At 37.8% G+C, this 17337-nt stretch overlaps 1 protein-coding gene across 1 annotated transcript in view; it reads right to left on the minus strand.

Moving 5' to 3' along the window:
- Positions 1-17337, minus strand: part of MMUT (methylmalonyl-CoA mutase) — a 37871-nt gene that overhangs the window by 19927 nt on the left and 607 nt on the right. Inside the window, exons 2-6 of the mRNA XM_079780211.1 lie at positions 11044-11468; positions 9658-10025; positions 5769-5926; positions 3113-3284; positions 1087-1335 (exon numbers count right to left, since the gene is read on the minus strand). Coding sequence (XP_079636337.1) covers positions 1087-1335; positions 3113-3284; positions 5769-5926; positions 9658-10025; positions 11044-11428 — 1332 coding nt within the window. The 5' untranslated portion in view covers positions 11429-11468. The remainder of the gene's footprint in view (positions 1-1086; positions 1336-3112; positions 3285-5768; positions 5927-9657; positions 10026-11043; positions 11469-17337) is intronic.

Raw genomic sequence — 17337 nt, forward strand, 5'->3', positions numbered from 1 at the left:
ATCAAATCATTATTTTATACACCTAAAACTAATACAACGTTATATGTCAATTATATCTCAATTTTTAAAAAATCTGTTTAAAGTTTCTTAAAAGTCAACAGAAAAACTAACAAGTATATTCTGGAAAATAAAAACTCTCAGGTCTTAGGAGGAAACTAAAGATAACATCAATTCTCTAATCTTTATTTTTAGTTACATAAATAAAGTTTTCATAGTTAAATACTCTTTAAAATATTTCAAAATGCAATTCTACTTTTTTTTAAAATATATTTTTATTGATTTTAGAGAGAAAGGGAAAGGGAGAGAGAGATAGAAACATCAATGAAAAGAGGGAATCATCGATCGGCTGCCTCCTGCATGCCCCACACTGGGGATCGAGCCCACAACACGGGCATGTGCCTTGGACCAGAATCAAACCTGAGACCCTTCAGTCAGCAGGCCAACACTCTATCCACTGAGCCAAACCAGCCAGGGCCAATTCTACTTTTTATTTGCGCAGCAGAGTAATGGTATAACTCCATCTTTATTGACACCAGGAGCCATGTAAACCTTCCATCACAGCCTCAGATATAAATGAAAAGGTTGGGAAAGGGGTGGTGGAATAGTACCTGACAGCAGAAAGGAGTATAAGGTCAATCGTACTTTTTTTTTTTTTTTACAAGTATGCATTTCTTTTCTTTTTTTAAAATATATTTTTATTGATTTCAGAGAAGAAGGGAGAAGGAGAGATAGAAACATCAATGATGAGAGAGAATCATTGATCGGCTGCCTCCTGCACAACCCCTATGAGGGATCAAGCCAGCAACCTGGGCATGTGCCCTTGACCGAAACTGAACCTGGGACCCTTCAGTTCACAGACCGACACTCTATCCACTGAGCCAAACGGGCTAGGGCAAATGCACATGTATTTTTAAATTATGTTTCAGTTTCAAATACTAGAAAGTCAAATCTAAAATTCTTTTCCATCAAACATTTTATTAATCTTAAAATAAATCTATAAATGATTTGATTTATAAATCAAAACATCTATAAATCTGTATAAACCTGTAAATCTTGAAAACAAATTTTCAAAGAGACTAAACTGACCTTCAAAGCAGCTTCATACACATCATTTGTGAGAGATTCCATCATATATGAACCTCCCCAAGGATCAGCTACTTTGGGAATCCCAGATTCTTCTTGAATGATGATTTGTGTGTTCCTGGCAATTCGGGCACTTTTCACGGTAGGCAAACCCAAGGCTTCATCAAAAGAATTTGTGTGCAAAGATTGAGTCCCTCCAAAGACCGCTGCCATTGCTTCCACTGTGGTACGAACAATGTTATTGTAAGGATCCTAAAATATTTAAAGGAGAAAAAAAAGGCAACAGTTATATATATTAGGCTTCATTAGGCTTCAGAATATCAAATAAATTTAGACAAATTAGTAAATGAGCCAGACTTAGAATTAAGAGTCAAAGTGTCTAGTCTGTGCATAGGCACTAAAATTATTACCTCTTATAATCCCTGAAATATTAAATATTTATTGTTTTTACTTTTGTATTCCTTACTCTTCTATAAGTGTATCATAATTGTACACCTTGTTTTGTATACCTTGAGTATCTGCCACAAGATGTACCCAAAACAGGCCCTCAATAAATGAGTTATTGTGCTCCTAGTTGTGATTTGGGCAAGTCATTGAACCTTTCTGGACTTCAATTTCCTTAGCTGTAAAAATGAGGAGTTTAAGACAAAAACAATTACTAAAGTTCCTTCCAATCCTAAAGTCTGTATTTCTCCATTTATAAGGACATGAAGTTATCATCATCATACCTAATAAAATGGTAATATGCAAATTACCATCACTCCGCTACGCCCACGATTGGGCCGGCTGGAGGCGCGGGGGGCGGGACTCAGGGTGGCCGATTGGCTGCCGGTAGGAGCGGGGGGCGGGGACTCGCGAGTTCCCGACCCCCGCTCCTCCCGCCGGCTTAAACGGCCGGCGCTGCTTAGGCCGGTGCTGCAGAAGACGCTGGTGGTGGAACTCGGGGTGGCCGATTGCGTGGCTGCTGGCACCAGTTTTCCGCCAGCAGCAGTTTTCCTCTGGCCACCCGCCCGATCGGAGCGCCTCCCGATCAGAGTTCCTCTTGGGGTGGCCAATCGTGCTGGCAGGAGGCGCTCTGATCGGCGGGTGGCCAGAGGAAAACTGCTGCTGGTGGATAACTGGTGCCGGCAGCCAGGTGAAGGAAAAGTCTATTGCACGAAACTTCGTGCAACGGGCTCCTAGTATTTAATATGGAGCATGTTCGTTTTATTCACTTTTAAATATATAAAAACAATCTAACTCTAAAGCTATAAATTATTTTTAAATTTATCAAAAAAACTTAATATATAAAGAAAAATGCATGTAAAAAAGACCACCATAAAAATTTTAATAGAATGAAATTAAATTACCCAAGTGATGATATTTTTTAAATGCTCTGTCTGCATGCATGCTTATTTAAACATACAACTATAATAAATAAATATATATAATCAATTTAACTAGGCAGTTTTATGTTATGAATTTTCACCCTTAAAATTATTTTAAACAATAGCATTAAATTATGATTTCTACTTCTTCCTCACCACATTTTTTCCCCTTTAAAAATAAAACATGTGCCCTGGCTGGTTTTGCTCAGTGGATGGCGCATCGACTTGCAGACTGAAGGGTCCCAGGTTCGATTCCAGTCAAGGACACATGCCCGGGTTGTGAGCTCAATCCCCAGTAGTGGGTGTGCAGGAGGCAACCGAACAATGATTCTCATCATTGATGTTTCTATCTCTCTCTCCCTCTCCCTTTCTCTCTGAAATCAATAAAAATATTTTAAAAAATAAAAATACATCAAAGTAAAACATGTAAGCTGATTTAAGTAATTTTATATTGTTAACCACTAGAGGGAGACAATTTTATTTATTTTAATATGTATAAAAAAATAAGTATGAATGTGTTAAGTATGAATTATGCTTCAGATTAATAATTATTTTCAAATATTAGTAGATAGGTTCTTAAGTCTGTTTCCTGATTGGGTCATGTTGCTTACAAGAAAATATATGGCTTTGTTAAAATTCTACACTTTAAATTATATGGATACCTGCTCAGTAAGTGACCATCCTGATGTCTGACAATGTGCTCTTAGAAGAAGGGATTTAGAGTTCTTAGGCTGAAAGATTTTCTCAATTAAGTGAGCCCAGAGTCTTCTCCCAGCTCTCATTTTTGCTATTTCCATATAGAAGTTCATCCCAATTCCCCAGAAGAAAGACAACCTAAAATAGTAATGTTAAGTCCAGAATTTGATTACAATTAACAATATAAAATGGAAAATAAAACGAATTTTATCACACACTAAAAACAATGTCAGATTTTAATTTCACAACTTAATTTAAATTAAAATCAAGCATACATACTTTAGTCACTTTAAACCTAACATATAAAAGTACAGTTTTATGCATGCAGAAGAAATGGCTGTGATTATTTGCTTTAGGTAAGAATTGTGTTGTTGAATTTTTAGGAGAAAAAAAAAAGTCCTCTTGTGTCCTTAAAGAATTATTTACTACACCAGACACACACACACACACACACACATACACACACACACACACACACGTAGATATTTTTTAAGAATATCCAAAGACAGGGGTCACTTACAAAGGGAATAAAACTACAAGCTTGCTTGTTTGAATAGCAATTTAAGTTTTTTTAAAAGAATGACTATCTAGGCATATCCTTGGTTTAGGCATATATTTTTCCAATTATTCCCAACCCACTACTCCCTTTTACATTATGAGCTGTACACATTTAAGTTACTTGCCTGAGTCTAAAAGCAAAAAGGTTGTGAACCCCTATATAAAACAAGGTGAGCCTTAAGTAAAGAAACTAAAACACAATAAAAATTCTTGATATATACTTGGAAGTTTTTGTTTTTATTTTTTGTTTTATTTTTATTTTTATTGGGGTGACACTGGTTAATAAAATTATATGGGGTTCAGATGTACATTTCTATAACACGTTATCTATATATTATATTGTGTGATCACCACCCCAAGCCAAGTCTACTTCCAACACCATTTATCCCTCCTATATCCTCTTCTACCTCTCCCCACCCCCCTTTTCTTCTGGTAATCACCATACTGTTGTCTGTGTCTATGAGTTGTTTGTTTTTGTTTTTTATTTCACTTAGCTGGAAGTTCTTAACACAGCAGTTCTCAAATATTTTGGTCTCAGACTTCCTTTAACTCTTAAAAATTACAAAAGAAAAGTTATTTGGATAATATCTATCAATATTTTATATATTAATTCATTTAGAAATAACAAATCCTTGCCGAAACCGGTTTGGCTCAGTGGATAGAGCGTCGGCCTGTGGACTCAAGGGTCCCAGGTTCGATTCCGGTCAAGGGCATGTACCTTGGTTGCGGGCACAGCCCCAGTAGGGGGTGTGTAAGAGGCAGCTGATCGATGTTTCTCTCTCATCGATGTTTCTAACTCTCTATCCCTCTCTCTTCCTCTCTGTAAAAAATCAATAAAATATATTTTTTAAAAAAAAGAAAAGAAAGAACAAATCCAACATATTAACATAACATTTTCATTAAAAATAATACTTTTCTAAAACAAAAAATTATGAGTCACTGATCTACATTTTTTCAAATCTCTGTAATGTGTGGCTCCAGGAAGATAGTTGGAGTCACATATCTGCTTCTGCATTTAACCTGTTACATCACATATCATGTAGACTTTGAAAACCACTGCATACTCTTGAGAGAATCAAAGTGAAAGTAGCAAATTCTTAATATAATCATGAAATCCCTTTTGACCTCTAAAACCCAGGAAAGTTTTAATGACTCCCAGGAGTTCTTGGACCACACTTTGAGAACTGCTGTCATAATAAGTATGCAACAATCCCTCATATGAGCATTAACTAGTCTATAAACTCTCTGAGGGCAGAAGCCATGTTTTTCACATGCTACATGACTAGTGCTTGGCCCAGAGCAAAGCTTAGCACGTTATTGCTCATCAGACTGATTTTGATCTCCATATTTAAATGCTTCATAAACGTCATTTAAGTTTGTTCGTGTTTTCATACAATTTTTTAACAAGGTGTTTGAAAGAAAATTTTTAATAGCACTGTGCATTCCAAATTTATAAGTACAACAGATGAAAAACTAAAATGTAATAGGTGACTTCTGTATTTTAAACTTTCATTAAAAAAATAAAAACAGCTCTAGCTGGTTTGGCTCAGTGAATAGAGCGTCAGCCTGTGGACTGAAGCGTCCCAGGTTCAATTCCGGCCAAGGGCACATGCCTGGGTTGCGGGCTCCATCCCTGGTGGGGGGCGTGCGGGAGGCAGCCGATCAATGATTCTCTCTCATCATTGATGTTTCTATCTCTTTCTCTCTAAAATCAATAAAAATATATTAAAAAATAAATAAATAAAATAAAACAAAAATAAATCTATCTTAAGCATTATATTCACATTTTAATATTATTTGTCAAAACGCGCCAGTTAATTGTATCCTCTGAATATCATAGGAGACAAGATTCTTATTTACTAAGAAGTATAGTCAAACTTTATTCTGATTTTTAATTATGAACAGTATTGACTTATTCTCTCATTAACACTCTGATAAAACAATAGAATATAGTATAACACATATACAAATTCATTTTATCAATATATTTTGCTGTGTGTGTTCATAAAATAATCCTATGCATTTTCTTAATGTTGAAGCAATATCCGAATTTAATTTACTCACCTTGGTGCAAATTCATCAATTGTCAGGCCAGCTTGGATTCCTGTTCTACAGTATTCCAACCCATCTGCTATAGTATAGGCCAGTTCCAAGATGGCATCAGCTCCTGCTTCCTGCATATGGTATCCACTGATTGAAATTGAATTAAATTTTGGCATGTGCTACATAAAATAAAATAAAAACACAACACTGAATAAAAATATCAAAAGGTTCTATTAAATCTATTTTATAAGATAATATTATTTTTAAACGATGTCCAACTCAGATATACTTATAGCTTATATTAACTGAAAATATTTAATGCTTACTTTGTTACATTTAATTCACTTGCCAATTTAAATGACTGATCCAATGAACCTTTAACACCAAAAATTTAAACTTCAAAATTAGCTGGCTGAGGTCAGGAATGTAACCTTTGCCCTAAGAACTAAATAAAGACATCTTTAATTCAAGACCAATGACTTCAACCTCATAAGGGTCCTAGGACCTCATAACTTGGGGCTAATCTGCTGAAGATGTATAAATTTAATTGTTATTTATTTGTTATTAATTATCTTATTTGAGTGAAGTCATTGAACATGAGTAAGTACACAATGTAGGAACAAATAGGAAAATTATTCAATCCCAAGTACTACATATTGAAACAAAACAGGATACAATGAGTGACAAAAATCAAATATTTCAGTTTAATTTACTGAGATATTTAATGCTATGCATATCTCAGACAGATTCTTTCTACCATAATCACTAAGAAAACAGCATTTCCACTATTCTCCTAAAATTTCATGTTAGATAGGATGAAATATCACATATCACACATATTCTCAAGAGCCAAAAAATTATTATCCTTCCCAAATATTAACCAAACATAAAATAATAAAAACTAAGTGACCAGAAAGATAATGGCAAGTCACAGTGGTTAAGAACTGGGCTCTGGAATCAGAGTGCTCAAATTCTAGCTGTCACTTAACTAGCCATGAGACTGACTGTAGGAAAGTTTCTCGACCTTATTATTCCTGCATTTCCTAAAGTATAAACTACAGATAATGATTGTTCCTTCCTCATGAAGTTGTTGTAGGATTAAATGAAATGATTCATCTAAACCACTTAGTATTATGTCACTGCACAGTAAGCACACAAAAAATTAGTTGGCCTAGCCAGTTTGCTCAGTGGTTAGAACGTCAGCCTGTGGACTAAAAAGTCTCAGGCATGTGCGATAGGCAACCAATCAATGTGTCTCTCTCTGTCTCTCCCCCTCCCTTCCATTCTCTCTAAAAATCAATGGAAAAAATATCCTCGAGTGAGAATTAACAACAAAAAATCAGTTGTTCTAGCATATGATGTGAATTATCTGTATTTTACTTTGCAAATACTTTATTTATAACTAACTAAAAGCTCTTTAAAATTTTCCATCACAAAAGCAATAAGGGACTTGAATTACATGGAAGATACTACTTGAGTATATTGGGAGTTTACAAGTAAGAAGCAATGAAATAAACAGGTGCTTCTCTACCAAGAGGAGTTTAGTAGTAGGATTTCCTTAATAATAATAAAAATACTGGACTATTGAAATATTATTCAGCCTTAAAAAGGGAGTATAGTCTAACACATGCTACAACATGGATGCACCATGAGGACATTATGCTAAGTGAAATAAGCCAGTTGTACAAAGACAAATACTATATGGTTCCCTTTATATGTGGTACTTAGTCAAATTCATAAAGATTAAAAAGTAGAATGGTGGTTGTGGGGGAAGGTGAGGAAGGAGGGGATAATGGAAAGTTAGTACTTATATACAGAGTTTCAGTTTTGCAAGATTAAGAGTTCTGGCGATGAATGGTGGTGATGGCTACACAACAATGTGAATGTACTTAATGCCACTGACTATACACTTAAAAATTATTAAGATGGTAAATTTTATGTTATGTGTATTTTGCCACGATTAGAAATTTTTTAAGGAATAATACAGAAGTTTACAGTTTACAAGCACTTTAATACAACATTATTTGATCAATATCCGAAACTGGCACTTTTATCATTTATATGAAGGACTATATATAAAGCAATTTTGAGCCTGTAGATAACATTAGGATCTTTTACAAGATGAAATGTACAAGCATGGCAGCACAGACTGCTATATTCTCCACTCTCCTATAATGCCTGAACTATAAATTCAGAGTGCCAATGTCCAGAACTGCACTTCCAATCTTCTCTCACTACTGGGGTGTCTCCATTGAGACATACAAGTAGAAATTTGGTTTGTTCCTTCTGGAAGTTTACCTTTTATCATACAAACACACCTGGCCCATGAGCTGGCACACTAACAACAGAGGAGAAGCCAGATGAAAGGAGACTGGAACCCTATGACTGTGGTGGTTTCTGACAGCCCACCTTACTTCTACGTGAAAGAGAACTACCTCCTATTTAGTTTAAACCACTACTTTTTGTATATCTGGGTTTGTCATATGCTATCCTCCTGGGCATGTGTTCTTGACATTGAAAAGGGTGATGGAAATGTACAATTCTATACAATATCATTTTCATGGACAGATGAAATCTATGAAAATAAATAAAATTGCAAAGTGTAAAGGCTAAATCTCAAAAGAGGAGAGTATGCAATACTTGTAAGAGTTCTGAGATAATAGCAATTATAAGAGGTGAAAGAGATAAAGATTTGATGGTGGAAGTGAGATTTGCCCTTTATGAAGCAGTGGTCTAACTTTAAGGTTGGTAAGGAAAAGGAGAATATTGCCATCAAGAAACAAAGAGAGACCGGCCAGTGTTGCTCATCAACCCAGGAACCAAGAGGTCACAGTTCGATTCCTGGTCAGGGCATATGCCCAGGTTTTGGACTCGATTCCCAGTACAAGGTGTGCAGGAGGCAGCTGATTGATGATGTTTCTCTCATCGATGTTTCTATCTCTCTATCCCTCTCCCTTCTTCTCTCTCTAAAAATCAATAAAAACGTATTTTTAAAATGCTTAAATTATATATATTTTTAAAAGCAAAGTGAGAATGATGGGGAGAAAATATATATATGAATTACCCAAAGGGAAATTAAGAAACCGGGTTTCCTGTGGAGGGACTGCTGTTAATATAAGAACATTATAAGGCCTTATTTTCCCACCACTCCGATTGAGAAAGATGAACCTAATTCAGGGGTGAAATATTAGGAGCCTCATTGTAAGTTGCAGATATAAATGATATCTTCTAATCCAGCAATTTCCAATCTTTTTCATCTCATGGCACACATAAACTACTAAAATGCTGCAGCACACCAAAAAATATATATTTTGCTGATATAACAAGAAAATAGCTATATTTTTTTATTTATTCACACCAGATGGCCATTGTTGTATTGGCTGTTGTCATTTTTTTTATTTCATAATCTAAGGTAAAAAAGGTCAATGCCTATGACTAAATAGTCAGGTATTGCATGTTTTAAAAATTCTTGCAGCACACCAGTGTATCACGGACACAGTGGTTGAAAATTGCTGTTCTAATCCAATTTTTAGCAGAAATAAAGCTGATACTTTGATCCCCATCTGTCTGACACCTGTGTCTATTCACAACTGAAGAAATGAAGAAGTGTAAATTATGGGCCCTCTCTGATTATAAAAATTTTAATAATAAAGAAAATACAGTAAATGTCTAGTGTCCTGATTTCTACAGCTAATGACAGACCATAACATTAGTACATGAAAGACAAAAAAAAAACTAACAACACACATACACAAAAACAAAACAAGACAAAAAAAGCCCACATCTGACTTTATACTACAGTAAGTATTATTCACAGTCAGTTACTGAATTCAAATTAGGTTATGGTATTTTATAAAAATTCCTACATTCACAGAAATACAGAAAAACCTATAATAAACACAAAGAATACCTGTGCTGTATATTGGAAGATGTCAGCAATAATTTTCATGGATGGTTCTGGAGGAAAAATATAAGTATTTCTGACCATAAACTCCTTTAGTATATCATTTTGGATCGTACCAGTAAGTTTTTCTTTAGGTACACCTTGCTCTTCTCCAGTTACTATAAAATTTGCAAGAACTGGAATAACTGCCCCATTCATGGTCATGGAAACTGACATTTTTTCTAAAGGAATTCCGTCAAAAAGAATTTTGGTATCTTCCACACTGTCAATTGCAACTCCAGCCATTCCAACATCACCACGAACTCGAGGGTTGTCTGAATCATAGCCACGATGTGTTGCCAGATCAAAGGCAACTGATAATCCCTGTTGGCCAGCTAAATATATAAAGAAAAAATAATGTAAGATGAAAGAGTGTGGCATAGAAGTTAACTGATTTGCCTATCACAACTAAGTGTTGATTCATCTCATCATAGTATACTTTTATAACAAACATTTTTATGTTTGTAAATGTCAAAACAAATTTAAATAGATATTTTATTTCCTAAGACAGACAGTTGTTTCCCATGTGCTAAAATGCAAATTGAGCTCCAGACCTCACTATCAGAATGAAAGAAACAAAACACCTCATTTATGTCACATCCATTTGTAGATATTTTGTATCTTAACCATTTTTGATAGAAATATGTTGATGATTCATGCCAAGATTTGGCTGTTTATATATAGTTAACAGTATTTAGTATTTCAATGCTCACTTCCTTATTTTTGTTAATTTAATATGGTCATTAAAGGATGTCTTGGCTATTCAAATATTCTGGGAAACTATGAAAATCATGCGAAAAACTGAAATGTTCTACACTAAATATAAGTTCAGTCCTCTATGGCCAATACAAACTTATAGACTCTCAAGTCCAGCATTCAAACAATATGACTTTACAATAGATCAGAAAGAAGAAATAGTAAATACTATTTTCAGAGAATGAATGCCAGATTACACTGAATATATTTATACCACATTATTATTTATTACTTTCTTTGGACATCACTTAATCCATTTTGTCCTCCAATTCCTACCCTAAAATAATGTTTATTTAAACTTTTCAAAGGCAAAGCCAATGTCTCTTTTCTTCTTACAATTTCATTTCGCCTAATTTCTTTTACACAATGTGCATGGAAGTGTTTTTTGCTTTCAAGAACTGAGTATTTTATTCTGGCTCACCTATCTTTTGACCATGGAAGTTGAAAACCATTTGTTGTTTTCAAAATACAATCTAAACTACAAAATTATAAAATAACTATTATCTTTACAGAGATTAACCAACCTCCCCTCAAAAAGAAGCCAAGATGAGAAAGTGTATGTTTGATCATAAATATTATATCTCATTAAAATCTCACCCTTAATATTGTCCTTATAGAATTTATTGCTCTCTTCCACAGTACTAAAGCCAGCATACTGGCGGATGGTCCAGGGCCTAAAGGTGTACATGGTGGGATATGGTCCACGTGTGAATGGCTTCACGCCTGGAAGTTCTTCAGGTGAGTCCTTGGTATCCCTGCTGGAATATAAGGGCTTTATGGAGATCCCTTCGGGGGTGCGCCATATTAGGTCTTCCGGATTTTTGCCTTTCAGCTGCTTTTTAGCCAGGGCAGCCCATTCTGGGTGAAGGGGTTGTTTTTGATGTAGAAGTCGCTGCCATATAAGTCTGGAGCCTGAGGACTCTTTTAGTTGCTTCAGATGATGAGGTGAAAGCAAAACAAGCCGAGTCTTAGCCCTCAACATGATGGAGCATGGAAAACACCCAACAGAATAAAAAACTGACCTAGAAAAAAAGCACAGTGTATATTTATTTACAAGAGAAAGGCAAAATGGGAGCTATTAGTGAGAAAAGAGAAGGAAGAAGGTATATTAGTATGATTTTATCTCTTCTTCTTTTCTGCTTCCTGTATCTGATATTTTATAACTGGCCCGTCTCTCACAACTACTATTATTGTTCTAGTCTTCTTCCTCAATAGCCTCTTAGCTGATTTTACTAACCAGTCTTGGCCGCTCTAATTGATTCTACACACCGACAGCAGAGCAAATCTGATGTCACATTGCTCTTATAGACGTTTCAAAGGTTCTGCACTGTATAGAGGATATAGTATATAATATCTTAATTGATTCTTTTCATTCAAAAGGTTTTCATTTAACACTTATTTAATGACAGGCATCGTGTTGGCTGCTGGATAAAAAGTGGTAAGGAAGACAAACAAGCATTTAAGGCCTTCATGACCTGCTTGCCTCTCACTTATCTCTGCCTTTGTCCTCTAGACAATCTGTGTTCTATAGATACTGGATTACCCACAGTTCCCTGCATATGTCAAAGTTCTTTGATTTGTTCTTGCTCTCCCATGTGCCTAGAATGTTCTTATTTGGCTAATTCAGCTAAGGCATCATCTCAAATATACAAGGCTTTCTATGGGCCCAGCATTGCTCTAAGAACTTTATACATAAAGTACCAATTTTAATTTTCACAACACTAAGAAATAGGAACTAATATTATTACAGACAAGGAAACTGAGGCACAAAAGAGCCAGCAATTGAATCTAGGCAGTGCCATTTCAAAGGCCTTGAATTGAACTAATATACTCACAGCCTCTCCTGGAATCCACAAGCTGGGCTAAATGGCCTCTTCAGTAATCCACAGAACTCCGTTTCCCTATTTATACATCTACTATTGGCCCAGTGCACGAATTTGTGCATGTTGAAAGGAAATTAATTAGAAGAAATATTTTAATGTCGCTATTTGCCCTTTCTCTATAATAGAAGTGTCAACCAAATTCACAATTGACAATGACAGATCGAAACACACGCATGCGATTGGTGCCAGCGAGAGCTTTATAGTAGTATGTATCGCACATGCACAAGTCAACTTAGCCTTTTATAGATATAGAACAAATTTGCTCAATTAGACCTGCTTTCTGATTTAGCTAAACTTTTTCCAGCCCAGTGAAGCACCACAACTTCTTTTTCAGGTAATTGTCAGCAACACAGCAGTAAATATCAACATGAAGTAGATTATTACTGTAGATCATGCAGGGAGAACAAAGGGTAAAATATTTAACTGCAGCAGTGTTTGACTATATTCTGTGCAGTGAGAAAACCTTAAGTCATTTTCAAGGTCCAACATTTCTTACTTCTTTTCAGTTGGGTCAAGTTTTAAGTTTTCTAAAGCTCCATTTTCTGGCTAACAAAAAGAAAATAGGATTCCACCAAGTCTCCTATCTACCTACTCCAGGACTTCTGTGAGGATTAAATGAGGCACAGGAAAACGCTTGACATTTCGTTACAGTGTAAAGTGTTTCCACCTGGCTAAAGTGTTCCTGAGCTCAGGAAACTGCAAGGAGGCTAGGGAGAGGAAGCCGGGTGTTGCTACATGATGTCATTACCCGGGCAGAGGGAAGGACACTTAGCATATTAGCCTCTTATACAGATAGATCATCTCCCATGTGACAACATATTAGAACACTATCTTTTATGCTTCTATAAAATGCATTTATTTATGTAAGATACATTTGATATCTATATAAAATACATGTATATAAAATCATATATACATCTCTCTATATATATAGGGGTTAGTCTATACACTGCTAGTCTACACACTGGTCTGACATTAGAGCTACATATTCCTTATAACTAGCATAGAGTCTTACACTAGGTATCTAAGTCCGATTAAGTCCAATTTCATCATTTTACATATGTAGAAATTTAGGTCCACAAAAATAAAGAAATAAAATAGCTTGATCAAAATTCCACAAAGCAGTAAACTGTTTATCTGAATTGCTACTTGTTAGAACCTAGTATTTTAAAATATTCTGATATGCAAATTTTACAATATATCCATCATGCCATATTGTTTTATAATAGATAAGTCAAGAAGTAATGTGAGCTTAAAATTCTAGTTTCCATACCATTTCTTACCTATAGTAAAGCTTAAAAGAAAATAAAAATACCCAACTTTTATTAGAGGGCTGTGAAATAAAACACATAAACCACTTATGGGAGTATTAATTGCTTTCACCACTTCAGAAAACAAATTGAAAATATGTACAAGAAGTCTCGGAAATGATTTTGCCATTCCACTGAAGAACATCACTCCTAGTAATGTTACTACATAAAATACGTATTCCCTCTAGTTTTACTTGTAATAAAGAAGACTTAGAAAGATAATCAACAACATAGAAATGAATAATTATAGCAAAATACAAATGATAGAATTTTATGTAGCCATTAAAATGTATTTTAAAAATAGCCAAAACTAATCTTTGATGTTAGAAGGGAGGAGAATAGTTACTCATGGTGGCTAGTACAGAAAGAAAGCAAGAGAGGAGTTTTTGAGGTGGTCATGATTTGAATGCTGATTATATAGATGTATTCAGTTTGTGGAAATTTGTCAAACTGTACAATTACTGCATGTGCACTTACATGTAAATATATTATACATAGGTCAAAATTTTAAATATGTTATACATAGTTTCTTTAAAAAGGAGACAGGCTCAAAAAGTATCAAGTGAAAGAATCAGGATAAAAAATTGTAAATACAATATATTCAACTAGCTAAAAATACATAAAATCTAATGGAAATACAACAAAAACAATTCCCATTTTTTAATTTTTTAAATATTTTTTTATTGATTTCAGAGAAGGGAGAGGGAGAGAGAGAGACATCAATGCTGAGAGATAATCATTGATTGGCTGCCTTGTGCACACCCCTAACTGGGGATGGAGGCCCAACCCGACATGTGCCCCTACCGGGAACCAAAACGTGACCTCCTGGTTCCTATGCAACACTCAACCACTGAGCCACACTGGACAAGCCCATTTTAAAAGCTATTATGATTTTTAATTTATGAAATCCATGGAATCTTTGTCATCCATCTAACAAGCCACACATACATGTATTAACTTCAAAGGTGGATGAGAAAAATAAGTTATAACTGAACCATTAGTGTAATCTCTCTCTATATATATTCTATATATACTAGAGGCCTGGTGCACGAAATTCGTGCACGGGGGCGGAGGGGTGTCCCTCAGCCCAGCTTGCACCCTCTCCAATCTGGGACCCCTCGAGGGATGTCCGACTGCCTGTTTAGGCCCAATCCCACCGGACATCCCTCTGACAATCCAGGACTGCTGGCTCCCAACTGCTCGCCTGCCTGCCTTCCTGATTTCCCCTAACCGCTTCTGCCTGCCAGCCTGATTGATGTCTAACTGCTCCCCTGCCAGCCTGTTTGCCCCCAACTTCCCTCCTCTGCCAGCCTGGTCACCCCTAACTGCCCTCCTCTGCAGGTTTGATCGCCTCCAACTGCCCTCCCTTGCAGGCCTGGTCCCTCTCAACTGCCTTCCCTTGCAGGCCTGGTCCCTCCCAACTGCCCTCCCCTGCTGGCCATCTTGTGGTGGCCATCTTGTGTCCACATGGGGGCAGGATCTTTGACCACATAGGGGCAGCTATCTTGATCTTGTGTGTTGGAGTGATGGTCAATCTGCATATTACTCTTTTATTAGATAGGATAGAGGCCTGGTGCACGGGTGGGGACCAGCTGGTCTGCCCTGAAGGGTGTCCTGGATCAGTGTGGGGTTCCCTTGGGGCGTGGAGAGGCCTGGGCGAGGGGCCTGTGGTGGTTTGCAGGCCAGCCACACCCCTGGCGACCCAAGCAGAGGCCCTGGTATCTGGAATTTATTTACCTTCTACAATTGAAACTTTGTAGTCTAGAGCGGAACCAAGCCTCCTGCTAGATCTGTGGCTGCCGCCATTTCTGTTTGGATTTGTTTACCTTCTATAATTGAAACTTTGTATCCTTGAGTGGAAGCCTGGGCCCGCCAGAGTGTGTGGAAAGCTTGGCTTCCTCTGTTGCCGCTGTAACCCAAGCCTCCCTTCTGGTAGCCATCTTGGTTGGGGTTAATTTGCATAGTCACCCTGATTGGCTGATGGGCGTGGCTTATGTAGTGGAGTGATGGTTAATTTGTATATTACTCTTTTATTAGAGAGGATAAGCCTAAGCGACCAGATGACCAGCCAGTAGCTATGACATGCACTGACCACCAGGGGGCAGATGCTCAATGCAGGAGCTGCCCCCTGGTGTTCAGTGCACCCCCACTGCTCAGCTGACCCATGGGTACCAGACACCGAGCTCATGACTGGCGAGAGCAGCTCTGGTGGTGGTGCAAGCCTCTCCCGCCTCCATGGCAGCGCTACTGAGCAGCGGCAGGTGCAGCGGGGCCGGAATGAGTGGGAGTAGCGTCCGGCCAGGCTAGGGTTCCTCCCAGCCACCTGATGCTTCGCACACTACTACGGGGGATGTCGGACTGCCGGTTTCAGCCCAATCCCTGCAGGCCAGGCTGAGGGACCCCACCAGTGCATGAATCCGTGCACCGGGCCTCTAGTCTATAATAATAAATGTGTAATATGCTAATTAGACCAGACCACCGAACGACCTTCCGGATGAAGCCACGGTGGCGGGGGCCAAGGCAGAGGCAGTTAGGGGTGATCAGGCAGGCAGGCAGATGGGTGAGGGATGATCAGGCAGGCAGGTGAGTGGTTAGGGGTGATCAGGCAGGCAGGTGAGAAGTTAGGGTTGATCAGGCAGGCAGGCAGAGTGGTTAGGGCATCAGACAGGCAGGCGAGTGGTTAGGGGCGATCAGGCAGGCAGGTAGAGTGGTTAGGGGCATCAGGCAGGCAGGCAAGTGGTTAGGAGCCAGTGGTCCCGGATTGCGAGAGGGATGTCCGACTGCCAGTTTAGATCCCTGCGGGATAAGGCCTAAACACTGGCAGTCGGACGTCCCCCGAGGGGTCCCGGATTGTGAGAGGGTGCAGGCCGGGCTGAGGGACACCCCACCCTGCCACCCACCCATCAGTGACTACTGCTGATGGCAACAGGACTTCTAAATTTTCTCAGACCCATCAAGAGAGGCTTCGAATCCAGCCCATATTGCTCAGTGGTCAAGTGAGGACCCATGAACCAGCAGGTCACGGTTGGATTCCCAGTCAGGGCACATGCCAGGTTGCCACCTGGATCTCCAATAGGGGGCGTGCAGGAGACAGGCGATAAATGATTCTCTTCCATCACTGATGTTTCTATCTCTCTCCCTCTCCCTTCCTCTCTGAAATCAATAAAAACATTTTTTAAAGAGAAGCTTCAAGCATTCAAAGAAGCAACTTGCAAAGCAAATAACCTTCAAGTTTTGGCTGTTTACATGTAGCTCCACATTAATATTTTAATAATTAGTCACCTCTGCTCTGCCAACATGGCTCAGTGGTTGAGCGTGGACCTATGGACCAGCGGGTCACGGTTGCTGGCTCCATCCCCCGTAGGAGACATGCAGAAGGCAGCTGATAAATTATTCTCTCTCATCAATGATGTTTCTCTCTCATCAATGATGTTTCTCTCTCCTCCTCCTCCTTTCCTCTCTGAAACCAATAAAAATATTTTTTTTAAAAAAAGATCTAACCAATTTCCAATGTTCAGCAAATCTGGATTGAAGATGACAACATAGAACATGCATATTAAATACTAGCATAAATAAGTCATTAAACATAACATATGGGGGGGGGGAAATCATCAAGTGATCTAAAACCACACGTACACTATCCACGTTTTCGACCTTCTGATATAATGCTCTTTCTAGATAGAGCGGAGAACAAGTTA

Source organism: Cnephaeus nilssonii (genome assembly GCF_951640355.1).
Source record: "Cnephaeus nilssonii genome assembly, chromosome: 9".
NCBI lineage: Eukaryota > Metazoa > Chordata > Mammalia > Chiroptera > Vespertilionidae > Cnephaeus > Cnephaeus nilssonii.